Consider the following 22372-nt stretch of genomic DNA (forward strand, 5'->3'; position numbering starts at 1 on the left):
GACTGAGTTTTCTGGGTGTCTCTGAACAGCAACCTGTACTGCTCAGTGGTTAAACCAAACCCATCAACCAGTGCATTTTTCAGGACCTGGTAATTGTTAGCATCCTCAACTCTAGTAGTGAGGAGCTTATCTCTACCTTTACCATCAAAGGAGAGCCACAGTATAGCTGCCCACTGACTCTGGGGAATGCCCTGCACAGTGCAGGCCCTCTCCAGAGCAGCCATCCATTTCTGGATGTCATCCCCTTGCTTAAAGGGGGGCACTATTTTAGTCAGGTGTTTAGTATCTAAACCCTTCTCTCTATCTCTTGGGAGATTGCTGCCACCAGTGGGAGCTAGCCCACTCATCTGCTGCTCTCTTGCCAGGGCAAGCTTCTCTTTGGCCAGGGCAATTTCTTCCCTTTCAATCCTCAGTTCAGCTTGTCTCATCCTAGCTTCATGCTCCTTTCTCTGAGGGGAAGTAAATCTCCTCTGTGGAGGATTCCTTCTCCCCTGAGAAGAGGCATTAGAGTGCAGAGATCTATTGGAGTCCCTAGAAAGAGATCTATCTCTCCTAACTCCAAGGTTAGGCCCACTTCGGGTTAGTACTGGGGGGCCCCCAGATCCTAGCCCAAGTAAGTCTAAGTTGGTCCTAGTTAGCCTTCTGACTACCTCAAGACCCTTGTCTACCTCATCCCCAGAGAGTACCTCCTCATCCTCCTCCTCAACTGCTGAATCAGTGTTGGGGAGGTCTGGATCCCCAGAGGTTCCCTCTAAGGCTGGCATGCTCTCATGTAACTGAGAGAGCTTTCTGGCATCATATGTCTCTAAGAGACCTATCAGAAAGGGAAGGGTGGGGTTAGACCCCTGCTTCAGTTTCCTGGAGACACAGAGTTGTCTCATCTCCTGAAAATTGAGAGCTGCATATCTTGAAGTGACCTGTGGAGGGTCAACACTGACCAGGGGAGTCTCAGTAGAGTCCCCCTGAGTCGACATGCTTTTCTAGTGAGGTGTAAGTGGTGCACTTACCTACACTATATGTTTGCCTACTGATCCCTTGCTAGAGTTGTAGTTTAGGGTGTGCTAGGCCCTAGGAGCTACAACAGCTGGTTCAGTAGAACTCAGAGTATTCTAAGCTAAGTTATATGTACCTTTAGTACTTATGTGATCTTTCACAAGATATTCTTAGGGCATGTGTGGTAAAACAACAGCAAGCTCAAATCCCAACCGCTGCTCACCAATGTGAGAAGTTGGCCTGATGTGCAGTGTTCACTATTCTAGTGAACACTATATATCAGTCCAAACAACCCTTATTGATGATTGGTTGTAAGTCAACCTTATAGACCAGCTATCCTAGTAGCATGGATACGAGCAGTCTAAGGCTAAGACTCTAGAGGGCGTGTTAAGCCAGCTGTTTTACCATCACATTACCCCTTGAACACCCAGTGAAAGGACACCACACAAGTGTTATGAAAATAAACAATGTATTTATTAGAATCACAACAACCCTGTACTCTTTATGAGGACAGGGTGCTAAGCACACAACAAAACTCTTACGAAAATACTTTTAAGTTAGCACGTTACACAAATGCCCGAGGGGCACGAAAAACCATATACGCTAAAAGTGGAATGCGAATTACTAGCAGGTAAGTAACAGTTCTAATAGGCTTTGGAATCGCTAGGACTGGACTAGGGAATCGTTAGATTACTACTAGGAGGCCTAGGGGACTCGGGTGCAGAGTGTGCACTCTCACGCGGGATGCGGGACAAAGTCTATGGAAGCTAGAATTCACAAAGTTAGTGTTCACGGGCGAACCCGACCTGGTAGGGAGAAAATGACAGTGGATCCTGACCCTTGGATAGTGAGGCTATGCTGGGACACCGGAGTGCCGAAGTTACCTAGCCCAGGGGCTGCAGCTGCATAGGTCTGAAAAGACGTCGGGGATCTCGTTGCCGGACCAGGAGCCTGGAAGGAAGAAGTTGCTGGCAGGCGACCAGTGAAGAAAAGTTCGATGGATCCAAGCCTGGATCAAGGAAGAAGAAAACCTGAAAGCAGAGGGGACCAAGTTCTTGAATCACTAGCCAGTGATTAAGTGGGCACCAGGATGGCACCGGGCGAAGTCACCGCAGTCAGGTGAGTGGGCGCTGCTGGGCTCTGCAGTCTCTCGGACCAGGAGGCGTTGTCGGCGACCAGGATGGAGGTGCGAGCTGTCCCACGAAGGATGAAGTCGTTGGCGTCGAAGTTACCCAGGATTGGGCAACAAGCCTTGGCTAATTCAAGCCCACGCGGTGGACTCAAAATGGCGTCTTGAGTGGACCAGGAGGGTCCAGGGTGCTCCTCTTCTGGGAGGGAGCAAGGGCCAGTCTGGAGCAACCAGACCAGCAGCAGAAATGTCGTCGGGCGTCGTCGGGAAGGCCACAAGCCAACGGGCTAGTAGCCAAACAACGCGGTGAGCAGCGGAAAGCAGAAGGGCCCCACGCAGATCGTGGAGATGCTGGGGGGCTGAACTTCGGAGCTGGAGCTGCTCAGAGTCGGGGCTTCTCGGACCCCAAAGCACTCACCAGTAGGTTACTCGGCGGGCTTGCTGGAAAGAAGTCGTGCAGTCTTGCCGATGGCCGGTCCCTTGAGGTCTCGTCGCACCCACGGTTCTCAGCTGGGCTGTAGAGGTGGGTAGAGGTCAGAGGTGCCAGGGAAGCCGGTTCTCGTCGAGCTGGGCAGTCGGATTCCGGAGGAAGGACTTACAGCAGACCGCAGTGTTCTTAGATGGTGCCTGCGGATGCAGGGTGACTACTCCTTAGTCACAAGGGAGAAATCTTAGGAAGAAGTCTTGAGTTCCTTTCGCAGAAAGTAGTTTCAGGATTCAAAGATGATCTGATTTGGAAGGGGGCCAGTCTCTACCTTTATCTGGGAAAAGGGGGCTGGCACGCGACTAGGTCCTGCCCTATGGGTGGGACCAGGAGGGGGGTGGTTACACCCACTTCCTTGGCGGGCTTTTCCCCAGCACAGGGTCTGGAGTGACCCTGGAACTGGTTCCAGCCAGCCTATGCACAGTGAGCACCGGGGTGCCACGTGTAGTCACCTTCCTCTAAAGCCCTGCCTACCTACAATACACAAAACCCTGTCTGGGACGGTGCTGGCACCGCCCCTGGCAGGAAACCCTTTGTCCTTATCTCCTGCTCTGGGAGGACTCCCAGCAGCAGGAGGGCAGACTTGTGTCTCGGTGGCAGCATCCATTTTGTGGATGCTAAGGCTCTGTCTGACTTTTAACCGGGTTATAGGTTACAGGCATGTCGTGTCCCTCTAGAAGGGTGGAATGCTAACCCCGTCGCCAGAATTGGCGAGGGGTTAGTATTCCAATTCGTATGACACCTTACTCGACATGTTTTGATAAAGCGATACCAGAGTTGGCACATAACCGCGAGGATTATAATGCACTTAAGAGTATATGGTATGCGATATCATGGAAACGGCTAAGGGATGGATCCCGAAAGCCGCAGACAGGCTCAGCTCATGCCAGAGCACCATCTCACACGATTCCAAGCACTCTGCCTTCAGGATTGGTAAGGCCTGCCATAGGAGTGACTGATAGGAGATCTGTGTGTCCATTTTAGGGTTAGATATAGGTATACTATATCTACAGCAAAGGGTGATTACACCACCTTGCCCCAGCTGTCAAGCAGCCAGTTGTGTCAGATTTGGATGGCCAGCCAGGGGTGGCATAATACATGCTGCAGCCCCTGGTAGGCCCTGGGTACACCTATGCCCTGGGTACCTAAGGTACACTGTACAGGGACTGATAAGGTGGCTCAGTATCCAATTTAGATATGTACCTAAGGTACATGGAATCCATTTTACAGAGAGAGCAGTAGGCCTGGGGTCCTGAATAGCAGGGCCCCAGGTCAACTAAGTCAGAAAACCAGCAAAACACCAGGCAAAAAGTTGGGGGCAACCATAGTCAGGGATCAACCTTCCTACAGAAGGGTTTCCCACATCCATTAGGACCTAGCTTGCCCCCTGCCCAAAACCCTTTTTTTTAAATCCGAAATGTTTACCACCCGATGGGAGGGCAGTTCTCTGCGCCACTTCAAGGAGACGCATGTCCCCCAAGTACACTTTAATTAGTACGTCCCACATTCCCTGGTCCTGGGCCCTGTAGATGGGGGTCATGTAATCCCCGTCCATAGGTGCTACATAAGCAAATGATGGACGCAATGCTTAATGAATCATACATTCACTCCCAGTCAAGAGATCTGGGTTAAACCCATCGTTCTTTTGCTCACCATGCCACCCCAGTTTAGATCCAGCCATATGCAAATCAGTCTTAACCCTGTGCCTCATGGGAACAGTCCATACCGAACTGCCAATCCAGGTACTCCCTGGACCGGAAACAAGCATCCTGGGACTGGTTTCAGGGTGTCACTCTTCATCAGCCAGGCTAGCTTGAATCCAGTGGCACAGTGAGCAAGGGACCCACGTCTGGGCATACCCATCCCACATAGGGCAAAAAGTGCTATGTAAACAAATGATGGATGGAATGCTGAATGAATCATATATTCACCGCCAGTCAAGAGATCTGGGTTAAATGCATCGTTCTTTTGCTCACCCTGCCACCTCAGTTTAGACCCAGCCATATGCTTGTTTCCAGTCCAGGGAGGACCTGGCCTGCAGTTCGGGCTGGACTGTTCCCATTGGGCGGAGGGTTCTTTTTGCATTTATCCCCGTCCATGGGGCCACAGACCTGTGGCCACATGGCACCAGTCTGTGCCACCTTTCATGTGACTTCCATTTCAAAGGATGTGGCTGCCAAGGCCATGCGCATCCAGAGCAGAGCTTGTTTCTCTCATGTCTGCATGAATACATCTTAAGTCATCATGTGTTACACCTTCTGCTTCTCTCCACAGAGCGTGGACCAGCTGCAAGTCCAAATGTACTATTAAAACAGAAGGACGACCGTCCCTACAGCACAACGAACAGCGCAGGCAGAGCAGAGACCTGTAAGACTCCAAGCACAGGTGAGCATTGAGGGTTTCCACAAGGATGCAGTTAGTAGAGTAAAGTTACCCAGTTTCACTGCTCCCAGCGCCCCACATGCCGCCCACTCTCCGAGGCGTCATATCCCTGACTTGGGTTTGAAAACCTAGGATTCCTGCCGGGGTAATAAGGGAGTTCAGACCGTTGGCCATGAACTTTAAGCTAACAGCACTTAAGGAGTTGATCTGAGGGGTCGTGATCTCATATTTGTTTTCTTTTAAAACAGAAGACCCCATCATCACATCTGTCTACACGATACGAGATAAAGACCAGCCCGTGCTGCAGCGGAGTGTCCGCCAGGAACCTGTGAGAAGAGAAGATGTGCATTGTTCCCCAAGTGAGTGAATGTTACGCAGAGCCAAGGGCCTCAGTCACAAGACTTCTCTAAGTAGTTTGGCCTTACCCCTGCCTTGGGAGTGACTTACTCCTGAATGTCACAGAGTAAACCCCAGATCAAAAGCTTTTTGAATCAGATTCTAAGTGTTTAGAAAAAAAGGATTGAATTCCTCACACTCTCCTTGTAAATGTTAGGTGGAGGGTAAAAGTTCATATGATGTTTTTTTCAGTTTATTATGTTTTTATAAGGATGGGCTAGTCAATGCACTAACACCTGTACGCACAGCAGAGGGCTGGAACTATCAAATGGACTTACTGCAGAGCGGCGGTACTATCACCTGTACTGTCAGAAGAGCGGTAGTGACATCACCTGCACTGACGGTAGAGCGGCAGTGCTGTCACCTGTAATGATGGCAGAACAGCAGTGCTGTCACCTGTACTGATGGCAGAGCGGCAGTGATATCACCTGTACTGACGGCAGAGCTGCAGTGCTATCACCTGTACTAACGGCAGAGCGGCAGTGCTATCACCTGTACTGACATCAGAGCGGCAGTGCTATCACCTGTACTGAAGGCAGAGCAGCAGTTATGTCATCTGTACTGATGGTAGAGCGGTAATGCTATCACCTGTACTGTCAGCAGGGCGGCAGTGCTATCACCTGTACTGACGGTAGAGCTGCAGCGCTATCACCTGTACTGACGGTAAAGCAGCAGTGCTATCATCTGTACTGACGGCAGAGCGGCAGTGCTATCACTGGTACTGACGGCAGAGCGGCAGTGCTGTCACCTGTACTGACGGCAGAGCAGCAGCGCTGTCACCTGTACTGACGGCAGAGCAGCAGCGCTATCACCTATACTGACGGCAGAGCAGGAGTGATATCACCTGTACTGACGGCAGAGCGGCAGTGCTATCACCTGTACTGACGACTGAGCGGCAGTGCTATCACCTGTACTGACGGCAGAGTGGCTGGGCTATCACCTGTACTGACGGCAGAGCGGCAGCGCTATCACCTGTACTGACGGCAGAGCAGCAGCACTATCACCTGTACTGACGGCAGAGCGGCAGTGCTATCACCTGTACTGACGGCAGAGCAGCAGCACTATCACCTGTACTGACGGCAGAGCTTCTTTTTGTAGTACAGATTAATGTGACTTCCTTTAATGTTAATTTCATGCCAAAGGTCCTAGCCTTCATAGTGTCACAAAGTCAGTACTTAATTGGTTATTTTCGTCTAAATACTGTCACTTGTCTCTCTTTTCATGCCATTAACCTTGAATCAACATTCATCCTGTGTACCACTGCATACTTCTCTCTGCAGAGCAAGGCCCGGCTGGAAATCCAGGAGTATTATTAAAAGATGATCGTTCTGGTAGAATAATAAGCAGAGCCGAACCAGAGATGGGCAAGAGTCCAAGCATAGGTAAGGTTCATTTGGTCCCCAAATATGGAGCTGTGTTAGCACACATAGCAGCATTCTTTTACACCAGTTCACTACACACAGTCTGATGTTTCGGTGTTGATTTGTAAATCAAAAGCCTTCTTCAGGGGGTTGTTTGTAATAGACTTAGTTCTCTCCTGGACTTTCTATGTGTGTATGTATGTGTGCAGCATTTGTGAACTTCTAACGTAGCCGGAAGGCAGTGGACCACTGTACAGTGTCATTGGCAAAGGGAGACAAGCTAGGTCTCGGTGCGGAGTTCCGAGAGGGCAGGTGGAGCATTTTCTTAGGTCCTGATTTAGATCTTGGGGAAGGGTTACTGCGTCACAACAGTGACGGACATCCCATCCGTCGAAATATAAATCCAGTAGGATATATGGGATTGATATTTCGGCGGACAGGTTATGTGTCACCGTGGTGACGGAATAACCTTTCCGCCAAGATCTAAAGCAGGCCCTTAGTTGTGACGTAGTGTTCTTTAGAAAGGTTTGTCTCCTGCTGCTTCCTTCATTGAAAAAGGATAAGGTGATCCTGATGGAAACACTGAGGTTGTTCTAGATCCTGGTTGTAGGAAACTGGGCTTTTGTTTCAGTACCCCCCCATCACTTTTTGCCTGGTATGTGATGCAACTTTGATTGAAAGTGCACGTGCTAGAGCTCTTTCCCAAAACTGTACCATTATTCCTCCATCGGCAAAACCTTTAGCACTCACTGCAGGTCCCTAGTAGGTGGTACCGTGGTACCTAGGGCCTGAGGTAATAAAGAGGGTCCCTTAGGGCTGCAGCATGACTTGTACTACCTTAAGGGACCCCTTACCAAGCACATGCAAGACTGCCATTGCCGGCTGCATGTCTTGGTGCAGTCAAAAGTGAAAACATGACAAGTCACTATGTCCCTAGCACTGCATGTAATATTTGTAAGTCACCCCTTCAGCAGGCCTGACAGCCCTAAGGCATTGTGTTGAATATTACATTTGAGGGCATACCTGCATGAGCAGATACACCCCTGTGCTGGTCAGTGCTAATACTTCTAGTACAAGTGACCAGGGAAGCCATTTTGAAACATGTGCTGGACACTGGTGAAACCAGATTAAAAAGAGTTCCCCAACCTCATGATGGCTTCACTGACAATAGGGATGTTTGGTTTCAAACATCTCTTACTCATAAACCCACACAGATTCAAGTGGTAGATTTACCAATACATGCACCCAGAGGGTACCTTAGATGTGCTCCCTGGACACCTACCAGCCTCTGGTGTGCTCCCCGACTGGTTTCTGCTAGCCTGCCCACCAAGACACTGTTCTGACATCCTAGGTTGAGAGCCTCTGCCACACCCCTCCCACAGGATGAACTGCTAATTAGCCTTCCTAGGCAAGCAGGCTTCAAAGGGCTGCCGCCTTTGAAATGTGAATCTAGCCCCCTCTCACAGGAGAGGAAGCTGCCCCACATTTTACAGGGACCCCTTAGCACCTGGGCAGGTGGGAGAATTTGCTAGCCAGGTAGGCGTGCCACCCCCAGGCTAGTACCACCCCTAAGGTTGGCTACTGTGAGCTGGTCACCATTTTTCAAAAGTAGCCATCTTTGTGAAGCCGTACTTAGGAATTCTGGGACAGGGCTATGCCCACTTACCATAGGAAGTGGTCATATACGGTGTGTAGTGACCCTAAGGGTCAGTAGCCCATTGGCTACTGTCATACACTCCGCTAATGTACCTAACGTCTGCATTTAAGGGAGCCCCTGGCATCCGAGAAGTAGATCCTTTACGACCTAAGAAGAGAGAGGACAGCGAAGAGCCAAAAAAGCAGAGAGAAGAAGCAGCTGACCTGGCACCAACCCTTCCTGTCTGCATCCCTCGTCAAAAACTGAGCAAAAGTCGACTCGTTCTGCAGCTGTTGACTCCAGAAACCTGCGAGGACAGCCTGCCTTCGAAAATGACTCAAGACCTCCTGTGAACAGGAGGCCTGTTCTGAAGAAACTTCAAAAGAGTGGCTTCTGGAACTGGCTAAACCCGACACCCGAAGTCCACTGCACCCGTCACCTGCGGCCCAAGTTGAAGTGAGCCACTGGTGTCAACACGGTCCCCCTGCACTCCAGAGAGCGAGTTCATCGTGTTTTCACCCCTCCGGCCCCCCCCCCCAACTGTGACTGCTCCGGTAAGGAAAAACCCAAAGCTTAACGACATCCTTGCACCCGTGGCCCCTGGTTCTTGGAGAAGGGACTAAAAGGTGTCCCCCATCCTGAGCATCGCAAGGCCGGAGTCCACTTGCTGGTTCAGCCTGACTGGCCTCCTGACCACAGTCTGCAGCCTCTATCCGCAGTGACCGATCTCCATTGAAATACATTGGGTTCCCGACAATGTTTTGCACTCGGCCGCCCTCATGCTGCTGATGGTGTACTGCTGGTGTGCCTAAGATCTTGTCCTCCACTCACCTTAAATCCTGAAGATTGGTTTTGTAAGTCACTGTACTGTACCTGTTTGCAGACCTTGTTCTTCTGTCCTTAAGATAACATCGCAGAACTCAGAAATTGCAGTGTGTCCACTGTGTGCACTGTGTCCACTTTTTAAAGTGACAAGAATGTATATTTAAAACGATGGTTGTTATTGGTGAGCCGTGTTCCAAGACGTGCCATGTAGAGGTTGAAGTTGTCTGGGGACAAGATTGATGCATGGGAGGTCTCGGCAGGTGATGGGGAGCTTCTGGGGTCTGGGGAAGCCTATGTGATGAAGTGGTGTCAGCTGGAGATGAAGGACGACATCACCAGAGAATTCCATTGGAGACTTCTGGATCTGGCTGTGTCAGGGAGAGTCGACTAGATCGAAGGAGCAGATAGGTTCATCAGTATCAGAAGGCAGGGGTCATCTGCTTCTGTTGTCTATAATTTGTAAGGTAGATGTCTCCAGGCTGCTGTGTGTTCTCAAGCTGGATTGATAGTCATGCGGGAGAAGTTTGGCACAGATGTTATCTTGAAGTTGTGTGTAAACAGCTTTTTCAAAGATCTTGCGTGAGGGTGAGTTATGGGCTAGTAGTAGGTGAGATCATCAAGGATCCAGAATGGGTTTCTTTAGGAGTAGGATGGTTTGGCCTTGTTTTTCACAGATTCTGGGCAGATGCTTTATGTGAAAGAGGTGTTGACGGTGGTAAGTAGGGGTAAGAAAGCTTCACCCTAGAGCTCTTTGACGAAGGTTGAGGGTGAGACATCCTCTACATTAGAGATAGCTTTGAAGGAGCTGAGGATGTGGCATATCTGTGAGCGACAGGGCGTTTAAGGATGGCCATTGTGGGATGAATAGCCAAGCTGTGCTGGTATAGAACTTGCTTTGTCAGAATTGGCAAGATGTTTGCATGTTGTCTCTTGGAAATTAGTAGCACAAGGTCATCGAGGGTTCTGCTTGGCACATGAGGAGTTCTACTGAGTTTAATGTTACTTGTTTGCCTAGGGTGTGGGATCAGGAAGATCTATTTCCGGGCTTCTTTTCTTGCAAGTCTGGTCCATACACTGGCTATAAGCAGGAATAACTAGGATGTAAAAGTGAGCAGTGCTTCTGTGATGAACATTACATCGGGTTGGGTATGGTGCCGAGGTCTCTAGAGTGTGATGCCTGGAGCAGGTAGCCTTGCAGAGCATACATTGATGAGCTTGGGTACGAGGGTGTGCTCTCTAGTTTTGAAGCTGTGGTGGAGTGAGGGTGGTGTATCACGTTGGATATTAGATTAAATCTGTGTTTTGTGAAAATGTTGTCTGAGTGCATGGATGTTATGTTGTCATTGTGAGGATAGGTAATGATGGGTTCTGGACCAAGGACATAACGTCTTAGATTTTAGGTGCTTTCTGAGATTGCCGTTGAGCAGGAATTGTGAGCCAAACGATGACGACATCCGAGCCCTGCTCGACAACGGGGAAACAGCGGCACTCATCCTCCTGGACCTCTCTGCAGCGTTCGACACGGTCTGCCACCGCACCCTAATTATCAGCCTCAACAACATCGGCATCCAAGAGAAGGCACTGGAGTGGATCATCTCATTCCTCGCCGGAAGAACACAGAGAGTCCGCCTCCCCCCGTTTCGATCCGAGGCCACCGAAGTCATCTGCGGCGTTCCGCAAGGATCATCACTCAGCTCCACCCTCTTCAACGTCTACATGAGACCTCTTGCAACCATCGCACGCCAACACAACCTCAACATCATCACCTACGCCGACGACACCCAGCTGATCCTCTCCCTCACCAGAGACCCCAACACCGCCTGAACCAGCCTACACGAAGGGATGAAAGACGTCGCCGAGTGGATGAAGAGCAGCCGCCTGAAACTGAACTCGGACAAGACGGAAGTCCTCATCCTGGGACCATCACCCTCCGCCTGGGACGACTCCTGGTGGCCCCCCGCCCTGGGCAGCGCACCCAAGCCAACGGACCACGCACGCAACCTGGGCTTCATCCTGGACTCCTCCCTCTCGATGACCAGACAAGTCAACGCCGTCTCCTCATCATGCTTTCACACCCTTCGCATGCTCCGCAAGATCTTCTGATGGATCCCTACCGAAACCAGGAAGACGGTCACCCAGGCACTCGTCACCAGCCGACTGGACTACGGAAACACCCTCTACGCCGGAACCACAGCCAAGCTACAGAAAAGACTCCAACGCATCCAGAACGCCTCCGCCCAACTCATCCTGGACATCCCCCGACGCAGCCACATCTCCGGCCACCTGAGGGACCTGCACTGGCTCCCCGTCAACAAGAGGATCACGTTCAGGCTCCTCACCCACGCACACAAGTCTCTCCACGACCTGGGCCCCAAGTACCTCAACGACCGCCTGACATTCTACACGCCCACCTGCCAGCTACGATCTACTAGCCTCGCCGCCGTGCCACGCATCCGAAGAGCCACCGCCGGAGGCAGATCCTTCTCCTACCTGGCGGCCAAGACCTGGAACTCCCTCCCCATCCACCTTCGGCTGACCCCGGACCACCTCGCCTTCAGGAGACAACTCAAGACCTGGCTGTTCGAGCAGTAACGGACCCCCTCCCCCAAGCGCCTTGAGACCCTTCCGGGTGAGTAGTGCGCTACACAAGTGTTATGATTGATTGATTGATTGATTCATAACTATAACAGGTTCAAATAGGAGACACCCTAGTCTGCCTTTGGCTGGAAACGCCTGGGCTGTGGGATGCTCTGAAGAATTGCCTGCAGTAGGGAAATCTGCAGGTATTTTATCACTTGCAGATTACCGTAGTCGGCAAGGGCTTCAGTGCTGGTGAGTCCCCCGAACAAACCATTGGGATAGAAGATTCGCACTGCGATAATCCTTATAAGGGTCTACGAGGCTGGGGTTTACGTTGTTTGGACAACTGTTATGTTGAACATATTTGTAATTTTATTAGGATGAAACTGATGGTTACCTTGTGGCAAAGCTTATTCCTAACACAGTCGGTCTGAGTTGCTGATGGGGGTAAAGTTCATAGGCCTGATAGTTTATTCTGAAAAGTTATGATAAAGGTAGTTGGCCTGACATATTCATTGTGAAAAGCATATGGTGGATTGTTATTCCACCCTACTGACAGGCATTTATGGGTGGATTGTTATTACACCCTACCGATAGGCTTTTACGGGTGGATTGTTATTACACCCTACCGATAGGCTTTTACGGGTGGATTGTTATTACACCCTACCGATAGGCATTTACGGGTGGATTGTTATTACACCGTAACGGCAGGCATTTACGGGTGGATTGTTATTACACTCTTACGACAGGCTTTTACGGGTGGATTGTTATTACACCCTAATGACAGGCATTTACGGGTGGATTGTTATTACACCCTAACGATAGGCATTTACCGGTGGATTGTTATTACACCCTACTAACGGGCATTTACCGGTGGATGTTATTAAACCCTACCGATAGGGATTTAAGGGTGGATTGTTATTACACCCTAGCGCAGGCCTTTACGAGTGGATTGTTATTACACTCTAGCGCAGGCATTTACGGGTGGATTGTTATTACACCCTAGCGCAGGCATTTGCGGGGGTGGATTGTTATTACACCCTAACGATAGGCATTTACGGGTGGATTGTTATTACACCCTAGCGCAGGCATTTACGGGTGGATTGTTATTACACCCTAGCGCAGGTATTTACGGGTGGATTGTTATTACACCCTAGCGCAGGCATTTACGGGGGTGGATTGTTATTACACCCTAACGACAGGCATTTACGGGTGGATTGTTATTACACCCTAACGACAGGCATTTACGGGTGGATTGTTATTACACCCTACCGATAGGCATTTATGGGTGGATTGTTATTACACCCTAACAATAGGCATTTACGGGTGGATTGTTATTACACCCTACCGACAGGCATTTACGGGTGGATGTTATTAAACTCTACCGACAGGCATATACGTGTGGATTGTTATTAAACCCTACTGATAGGCATTTACGGGTGGATTGTTATTACACCCTAACAATAGGCATTTACAGGTGAATTGTTATTACACCCTACCGACAGGCATTTACGGGTGGATTGTTATTAAACCCTACTGAAAGGCATTTTTGGGTGGATTGTTATTACACCCTGCCGATAGGCTTTTACTGGTTGATTGTTATTACACCCTACACTTGGGAGGGCTTGCAAATTTTGGGGTGCCCGGCATGTGACTGCCCCACAGAATCAGAACTTCATGTGTGTTTTTACCTGCCCTGGTCACCACAAAGCGAGAAAACAGTGGCTAGTACAGATTTTAAGAAACCTAGGTTCCAGGCACTGTTGCGAGGCCTTCAGGATATTGAGACATGATTCTATTATCCCGATAGTATACTCGGTAGCAGGTTTTCTATTCTCCATGTGGTGTACCCGCAGAGCATTCTTAAAATCAACTTAACAAACAAGGTTCATAGTTTTGCATAAATTAAATGAGGAATTTTAAAAGATCTCTTTCCATCGCAGCTCAATTGAGATTATTTCAATTCATGCACTCTATTTACATTTTAGACCTACTGTTATATTGGCTTGTTGTTCTCGAGAATCTGTTTTTGGTGGCTAATATCAAGTTCTGATAAACTGACCTGACACCTGTTTACATAGCTAGTTCATGAACTTTCAATTGCCATCATTGTTTTAATCTTTGCTCCATTTATTGTCACATATGTACCGATTTTTTTTTTCTCCATTTGTGGAGCTGTCTGAATAGATTTCACCATATATTTGCGCCAGGTCATACCTCTGTATGTTTAATTGAACTGTTTTTACTATATGCATTTCAATTCCGTTTTATCTCTTTTTTTTATCCATATCGATTTTAAAGTAATTGAATGTATGCAATTTTAGATGCACCTTTAAGGTCAAATTGACCGAAATAAAGTTATTATTGACTCGACTATTACACCCTACCGATTGGCATGTACGGGTGGATTGTTATTACACCCTACCAATAGGCATTTACGGGTGGATTGTTATTACACCCTACCGATAGGCATTTACTGGTGGATTGTTATTACACCCTACCGATAGGCATTTACAGGTGGATTGTTATTACACCCTACTGACAGGCATTTATGGGTGGATTGTTATTACACCCATCCCATAGGCATTTACGGGTGGATTGTTATTACACTCTACCAATAGGCTTTTACAGGTGGATCGTTATTACACCATACCGGTTGGCATTTACGGGTGGATTGTTATTTTACCCTACCAGTAGGCATTTACGGGTGTATTGTTATTATGTCCTACCAACACATCACAATCTCTGATCTTACCCCTACCGTACCCAGCCCTTATACCTTAAAACATTTCCTCTGCTCACCATCCAAGATACAAAATCCCTATTGTCCACTTCCAAATGTGGATCTCCCAAAGACCTTATTCCTGCCAAAATAGCTAAAACGCTCGCAGCCGAGCTTGCCCCTCCATTGTGCTCTATCTTAAATAGCTCCATCATAGAAGGTAAGCTCCCAAAGGAATGGAAAGCCGCCCAGATCATGCCCATCAGGAAAAAATACCAAACTGTTCCCTGACGTTATCGCCAACTATAGACCCAACTCACTCCTCCCTCTCCACAGTAAATTGTTGGAAAAACACATTAACACTCACCTCTCCATATTCGTTGAATCCTCCAACTGTTTGGACCATTCACAGTCAGAATTCCGTCCTAGGTATAGTACAGAATCAGCCTTGACAAATGTCATAGATGACATTAGAATGCACACGGACGCTGGCCGAGCAGTAATTCTCATACTGCTCGACCTGTCCGCAGCATTCAACACTATCTCACATAAAATCTTACTGGAAGGCTACGTACCATAGGTATTCAGGACTCAGCCCTTAAATGGCTGATGGACTTCCTCGAGGGAAGAACCCAAACGGTGAACCTTGGTCCATTTAAATCTAAGACCACTATGGTATCCCAGGGTGTACCTCAGGGTTCCTGACTCAGCCCCTTGTTGTTCAACATTTATGTTGCCCCTCTATCAGCACTTCTAAGGAAAATGGGGTTCACCCCCATTTCCTATGCGGACGGCACGCAACTTTTCCTCACCTTTGACAAAAACACCCCTAACATCAGTAATATCTTTTCAGAAGGCATGAAAACAATCACATCTTGGATGAGTAGCAACTTCCTCCAGTTGAATGCTGACAAAACAGAAATAATGCTATTTAAAAACGCCACCATCAGCTGGTCACCCAACTGGTGGCCAGAGGAACTAGGGCCTCCGCCTCTTCCAAAGACAGTGGTGAAAAGTCTCGGATTACTAATAGATAATAAACTAAACCTGGATGAGCCAATAACTGCTATGAAACGGGACTGCTTACACGCACCTAGCCTGCTTTGGAAAGTCTTCCACTTCCTCCCTTCCTCCACACGCAAAACACTGGTATACGCCCTGGTACTCAGTCGCCTAGATTTCAGCAATGCCTTGCTGATCTCTGCCAAAGAAACATCGTTAAATAGTCTACAAGTGGCACAGAACACAGCAGCACGTCTTGTAACCAGTGCCTCTCCTAGTTCCCCATCACTGCCCCTTCTCCACTAGTTTCACTGGCTTCCAGTACGTAAGAGAATACAATTTAAAATTTGCTGTCTGGTGTTCAAAGGCCTTAATCAGATGGGCCTCACATATCTGTCGGATAAACTGGTCAGGTACTCCCCTCCACGTTCCCTTCGCTCTGAAGGGAAAGGTCTTCTCACCATACCGTGTATAAAACAAACCAGACTAGGAGGCAAAGCATTCTCCTACCTAGCCTCCCACATCTGGAACCAACTTGCCCTAGATATTCGACAATGCACGAACTACTTGACCTTTAGAAAAAAACTAAAGACATCACTTTTCTAGCTCCTGGTCCTCACCTCTTCACGTCCCTCAGCGCGGAGATACCCCACCCAGGGTGATTCAGGTGCTCTACAAATTATATAAATAAAAAATAAAATAAATAAATCCCATAAGCATTTATGGGTGGATTGTTATTACACCCTACCAATAGGCTTTTACAGGTGGATCGTTATTACACCATACCGTTTGGCATTTACGGGTGGATTGTTATTACACCCTACCGATAAGCATTTTGTTAAATGTATTCTCACAGGTTACCGCAGTAGACAAGGGTTTTGGTGCTTTTTACAAACCGTGGGTAAAGAAGACTTTTTTTCCAACTGTAATTTTGTACACTTTTGTAATTTTATGACTGTGTACCTGGTAGTTGTTTTTGTAGGACTGACGTTTTTATGGTGATAACCTCATGATGCCAGCTATAGGCCCGATTGTTTCACTAGGAAAAGGATTGTCAGATGCCATGGTCTGATCTGTTTAATATGAAACGGTACAGCAGAGGCAGTAGGCGGTTTTATTGCTATGCCTCACATATCTTAAAGCTGATAGGCCGTTAGAGGAGGTGTTAAGGCCTGCAGTCAGATATCCTGTAACATGAAATCTCCCGGAATACCTTAATAGGGAGGTATTTGGTTTTGCTTACCCTCTTGGATAAGCCGTAGGGGTGGAAGATTTGCACTGTAATGCTTCTTGCTAGAATCTTTTCAGAAGGGTTGACCGGCTCAACTGTCTGCTAGGATCTTGTAATTAAAAATATTAAATAATGCTTTGCGCCAATTGTATAAATATACATACATATTGATACTCGAAGCCCTCTTCTGCCATTGGTCTGCCTGAGTGTCATTCACACACTGCTCTTATCCATGACAGCTTACTGTTTGCGGCAGCAGTTCAGTTCACACCAGCCATTGTCTCTGTTGCGCTGTGAATGATGGCTTTTTCTGATGACACTTGCACATCTGCTTTAAAATGAGTGTGCTTCAGTGTCAGGGCTGCTTGGTCGGTGTTTCAGTCTTCAGTATTCCCCTTTTATGGTTCCCCTTGTATGCCCTGCTTTTCCTCTTCTTTTTCTTAAGAGAATACCACAGCTCCCCAGGCAGTGCCAACTGGTCGCGGGTTTGTGGCTCTATTGCAGTGCGCCACATCCCTCGTAGCCACTTCCTCCAAACAAACATTGGCATAGCCAATAGGTCTCGCTTTTGGGACCTTATAGGTATTTAGTTTTGCAGCACAATGTCCTTGGTGCATCAACATCAGCTGTTGCATTGCTAAACCTTGTACCTTATAAGTGTTTAGCCATGCAATAGTTGAAATTGTTGCACCAAGGATATTGTGCTCCAAAACTAAATACTTATAAGGTCCCAAAAGCGAGACCTATTGCAATGCCAATGCTTGTTTACCTTAGAGAGGAAGCGAGCATGCGCTTTGTGTAATGAAAATATAAGGTGGTTAAAAGAGGTGAGATGGGCTTCGGAGAGAAATAAAAGCCTTTTGATAGAAGAGACAACGTGTGGTTCAGAGAGAGAGATGGGGAAGGAGAGAGAGAGAAATAGGTGTGTGTATGGGAGAGGAAGACCGAAAACATAGTATTGCAGGTTGTACGGAATGAAGTTTATATACTTGATGGTGATGCGATCATATTTTTTTCAGGTCCAGGATGACATGTACTGCAACATTTAGGATGCTCCTCGATCGTGCCAGTGTAGAGCCTCGGAGCAATTCAGTAGGGCATTACCACCATCCATATGTGAGAGTATGAGGGATTGAATAGCAGTTTTGAAGTCACTTTCTAGAAGAAGAAATTTGAGGTTCTAGCTGGCACTAGGCTGTCTTTGTATTTTTCGGCAATGCGTGCCTTGAGGGTGGGGCAACCTTAATTTCTTTTTGAAAACATTTTATTGTATTAAAGAAAAAAGGGCATTTTGAGATTACATGGTCACCGCATTGTATAATACAAACATTTTCAGCACTGTACACATTTCCAATATACGTTGCACTACAGTCATCCTTATTGGCATATTACTGCTATCGTATCGCTTCACCCCCACCCTCCCCACCCCCTCACTCAGACATGTCTTCTCTTTTATGCATAGGTGGGTCACAGATAGAGCCCCTAAATGTGTTCCATGCCCCCCATACCTTCTCCCATTTCTGGGGGCACCCACGGGGAGTGTATACAACCCTCTCAGCTAACATAGCTTCGTCCATATCTCTGCACCAATCTTCGAGTGTTGGTGCATCTTCGAATCCCCATTTCTTATCCGTATTACGTTTGGCAAACATCATCCCCAACACCACCCAGTCCTGAGCCGGGTGTGAACAATCATGTGGTTCCCACAGGTTTAGGAGACAGCGCCTATGCACAAGGGACATCCCCGTAACCTGTGATATTGTACGCATCACTTGGACCCAGTAAGCTTCAATGTGCGGGCACTGCCATTTGGTGTGGTAAAAGGTCCTTTCCTCCCCACATTTGCGTAGACAAAACCGATATGTGGCTCTCTCTATTGTAACAAGCATTGGAAATGCAATAGGTCTCGCATTAGAAAAGTTGTAGTTATTGGTCTTGTAAATGACATTTTATTTATTTGTTGGTTTTTAAAATTGCTAAATTGATGGCTTTGTCATTTACAATGCCAATAGTTATAACTTTCGCGAATGTGACACCTATAGCATTTGGAATGCAACATGTTTTGTATTTACGTCACTTAGATGGCAGCTCTGGTCGTTAGACCACATCTCTAGAGAGCAGGAGAGTGCAGCAGGGGAGAGAAGCACAGCAATGCAATAGGTCTCGCATTAGGAAAGTTTGAGCTATTGGTATTGTAAAGGACACATTTTTTATTTATGTGCTTGTTTTGAAAATAGCTAAATTAATAGCTTTGTTATTTACAATGCCAATAGTTTTATCTTTCGCAAATGTGACACCTATTGTAACACAATATGTGTTGTGAGGGTGAGTGAGGGTGAGGGGTTGAGGGTGAGGGGTTGAGGGTGAGTGAGGGTGAGTGAGGGTGAGGGTGAGTGAGGGTGAGTGAGGGTGAGGGTGAGTGAGGGTGAGGGTGAGTGAGGGTGAGTGAGGGTGAGGGGTTGAGGGTGAGGGGTTGAGGGTGAGTGAGGGTGAGGGTGAGGGTGAGTGAGGGTGAGGGGTTGAGGGTGAGTGAGGGTGAGGGGTTGAGGGTGAGTGAGGGTGAGTGAGGGTGAGGGGTTGAGGGTGAGTGAGGGTGAGGGGTTGAGGGTGAGTGAGGGTGAGTGAGGGTGAGGGGTTGAGGGTGAGTGAGGGTGAGGGTGAGTGAGGGGTTGAGGGTGAGTGAGGGTGAGTGAGAGTGAGGGTGAGTGAGGGGTTGAGGGGGAGTGGTTGAGGGTGAGTGAGGGTGAGGGGTTGAGGGTGAGGGGTTGAGGGTGAGTGAGGGTGAGTGAGGGTGAGGGTGAGTGAGGGTGAGGGTGAGTGAGGGTGGGTGAGGGTGAGTGAGGGTGGATGAGGGTGAGTGAGGGTGAGTGAGGGTGAGTGAGGGTGAGGGTGAGTGAGGGTGAGTGAGGGTGGGTGAGGGTGAGTGAGGGTGAGTGAGGGTGAGTGAGGGTGGGTGAGGGTGGGTAAGGGTGGGTGAGGGTGGGTGAGGGTGAGGGTGAGTGAGGGTGAGTGAGGGTGAGGGTGAGTGAGGGTGAGGGTGAGGGTGAGTGAGAGTGAGGGTGAGTGAGGGTGAGGGGTTGAGGGTGAGTGAGGGTGAGGGGTTGAGGGTGAGTGAGGGTGAGGGGTTGAGGGTGAGGGGTTGAGGGTGAGTGAGGGTGAGTGAGGGTGAGGGTGAGGGGTTGAGGGTGAGTGAGGGTGAGGGTGAGTGAGGGGTTGAGGGTGAGTGAGGGTGAGGGGTTGAGGGTGAGTGAGGGTGAGGGGTTGAGGGTGAGTGAGGGTGAGGGGTTGAGGGTGAGTGAGGGTGAGGGTGAGGGGTTGAGGGTGAGTGCGGGTGAGTGAGAGTGCGGGTGAGTGAGAGTGCGGGTGAGTGAGAGTGAGGGTGAGTGAGGGGTTGAGGGTGAGGGGTTGAGGGTGAGGGGTTGAGGGTGAGTGAGGGTGAGGGTGAGGGGTTGAGGGTGAGTGAGGGTGCGGGGTTGAGGGTGAGTGAGGGTGAGGGGTTGAGGGTGCCAATAGTTTTATCTTTCGCAAATGTGACACCTATTGTAACACAATATGTGTTGTGAGGGTGAGTGAGGGTGAGGGGTTGAGGGTGAGGGGTTGAGGGTGAGTGAGGGTGAGGGTGGGTGAGGGTGAGGGTGAGTGAGGGTGAGTGAGGGTGAGGGTGAGTGAGGGTGAGGGTGAGTGAGGGTGAGTGAGGGTGAGGGGTTGAGGGTGAGGGGTTGAGGGTGAGTGAGGGTGAGGGTGAGGGTGAGTGAGGGTGAGGGGTTGAGGGTGAGTGAGGGTGAGGGGTTGAGGGTGAGTGAGGGTGAGTGAGGGTGAGGGGTTGAGGGTGAGTGAGGGTGAGGGGTTGAGGGTGAGTGAGGGTGAGTGAGGGTGAGGGGTTGAGGGTGAGTGAGGGTGAGGGTGAGGGTGAGTGAGGGGTTGAGGGTGAGTGAGGGTGAGTGAGAGTGAGGGTGAGTGAGGGGTTGAGGGGGAGTGGTTGAGGGTGAGTGAGGGTGAGGGGTTGAGGGTGAGGGGTTGAGGGTGAGTGAGGGTGAGTGAGGGTGAGTGAGGGTGAGGGTGAGTGAGGGTGAGGGTGAGTGAGGGTGGGTGAGGGTGAGTGAGGGTGGGTGAGGGTGAGTGAGGGTGAGTGAGGGTGAGGGTGAGTGAGGGTGAGTGAGGGTGGGTGAGGGTGAGTGAGGGTGAGTGAGGGTGAGTGAGGGTGGGTGAGGGTGAGGGTGAGTGAGGGTGAGGGTGAGTGAGGGTGAGTGAGGGTGAGGGTGAGGGTGAGTGAGAGTGAGGGTGAGGGGTTGAGGGTGAGTGAGGGTGAGGGGTTGAGGGTGAGGGGTTGAGGGTGAGTGAGGGTGAGTGAGGGTGAGGGTGAGGGGTTGAGGGTGAGTGAGGGTGAGGGTGAGTGAGGGGTTGAGGGTGAGTGAGGGTGAGTGAGGGTGAGGGGTTGAGGGTGAGTGAGGGTGAGGGGTTGAGGGTGAGTGAGGGTGAGGGGTTGAGGGTGAGTGAGGGTGAGGGTGAGGGGTTGAGGGTGAGTGCGGGTGAGTGAGAGTGCGGGTGAGTGAGAGTGCGGGTGAGTGAGAGTGAGGGTGAGTGAGGGGTTGAGGGTGAGGGGTTGAGGGTGAGGGGTTGAGGGTGAGTGAGGGTGAGGGTGAGGGGTTGAGGGTGAGTGAGGGTGCGGGGTTGAGGGTGAGTGAGGGTGAGGGTGAGGGGTTGAGGGTGAGTGAGGCTGAGTGAGGGTGAGTGAGGGTGAGGGTGAGGGGTTGAGGGTGAGTGAGGGTGAGGGTGAGTGAGGGTGAGGGTGAGTGTGAGTGAGGGTGAGTGAGGGTGGGTGAGGGTGAGGGTGAGTGAGGGTGAGGGTGAGTGAGGGTGAGGGTGAGTGAGGGTGGGTGAGGGTGAGTGAGGGTGAGGGTGAGTGAGGGTGAGGGGTTGAGGGTGAGGGGTTGAGGGTGAGTGAGGGTGAGGGTGAGTGAGGTTGAGGGGTTGAGGGGTTGAGGGTGAGGGGTTGAGGGTGAGTGAGGTTGAGTGAGGGTGAGGGGTTGAGGGTGAGTGAGGGTGAGGGGTTGAGGGTGAGTGAGGGTGAGGGGTTGAGGGTGAGTGAGGGTGAGGGTGAGTGAGGGTGAGGGGTTGAGGGTGAGTGAGTGAGGGTGAGTGAGGGTGAGTGAGGGGTTGAGGGTGAGGGGTTGAGGGTGAGTGAGGGTGAGGGGTTGAGGGTGAGTGAGGGTGAGGGGTTGAGGGTGAGTGAGGGTGAGGGGTTGAGGGTGAGTGAGGGTGAGGGTGAGTGAGGGTGAGGGTGAGGGTGAGTGAGGTGTGGTATATAAATAAATAATACCGGATCTATTTTTGAATGTATGAATGAATAACAGATAGCTCAATAAAATAAGAGTCAAGATTCGAGGTAGTAGGAGTTTCTGCAGGTTTATTACAGCATAAGGACAGGATCGGGACAACCTGCATAGGATGACCCAGCAGGGCAATAGGGGGGCCCAGCAGCTGCTGGGGCTGGATCTGGGATGAGCGCGCTAACTTTTAATAACAATACATCAACTTATATACATAGCGCGAACACATAGCATTACATTGCAGTAGGCGTAACAGTGGGTGGAGCAGAAGGCGTGACGCGTAGCAGTCGCGAGAGATAAC

At 49.6% G+C, this 22372-nt stretch overlaps 1 protein-coding gene across 11 annotated transcripts in view; it reads left to right on the forward strand.

Moving 5' to 3' along the window:
• LOC144770912 (uncharacterized) overlaps window positions 1–22372 on the forward strand; it is a 347728-nt gene that overhangs the window by 203610 nt on the left and 121746 nt on the right. For all 11 annotated transcript variants that reach the window (XM_078655722.1, XM_078655727.1, XM_078655721.1 and 8 more), the window contains 3 exons: window positions 4881–4991; window positions 5237–5347; window positions 6665–6766. In XM_078655722.1, coding sequence (XP_078511848.1) covers window positions 4881–4991; window positions 5237–5347; window positions 6665–6766 — 324 coding nt within the window. The remainder of the gene's footprint in view (window positions 1–4880; window positions 4992–5236; window positions 5348–6664; window positions 6767–22372) is intronic.

The sequence above is a fragment of the Lissotriton helveticus genome, chromosome 7 (assembly GCF_964261635.1).
Source record: "Lissotriton helveticus chromosome 7, aLisHel1.1, whole genome shotgun sequence".
NCBI lineage: Eukaryota > Metazoa > Chordata > Amphibia > Caudata > Salamandridae > Lissotriton > Lissotriton helveticus.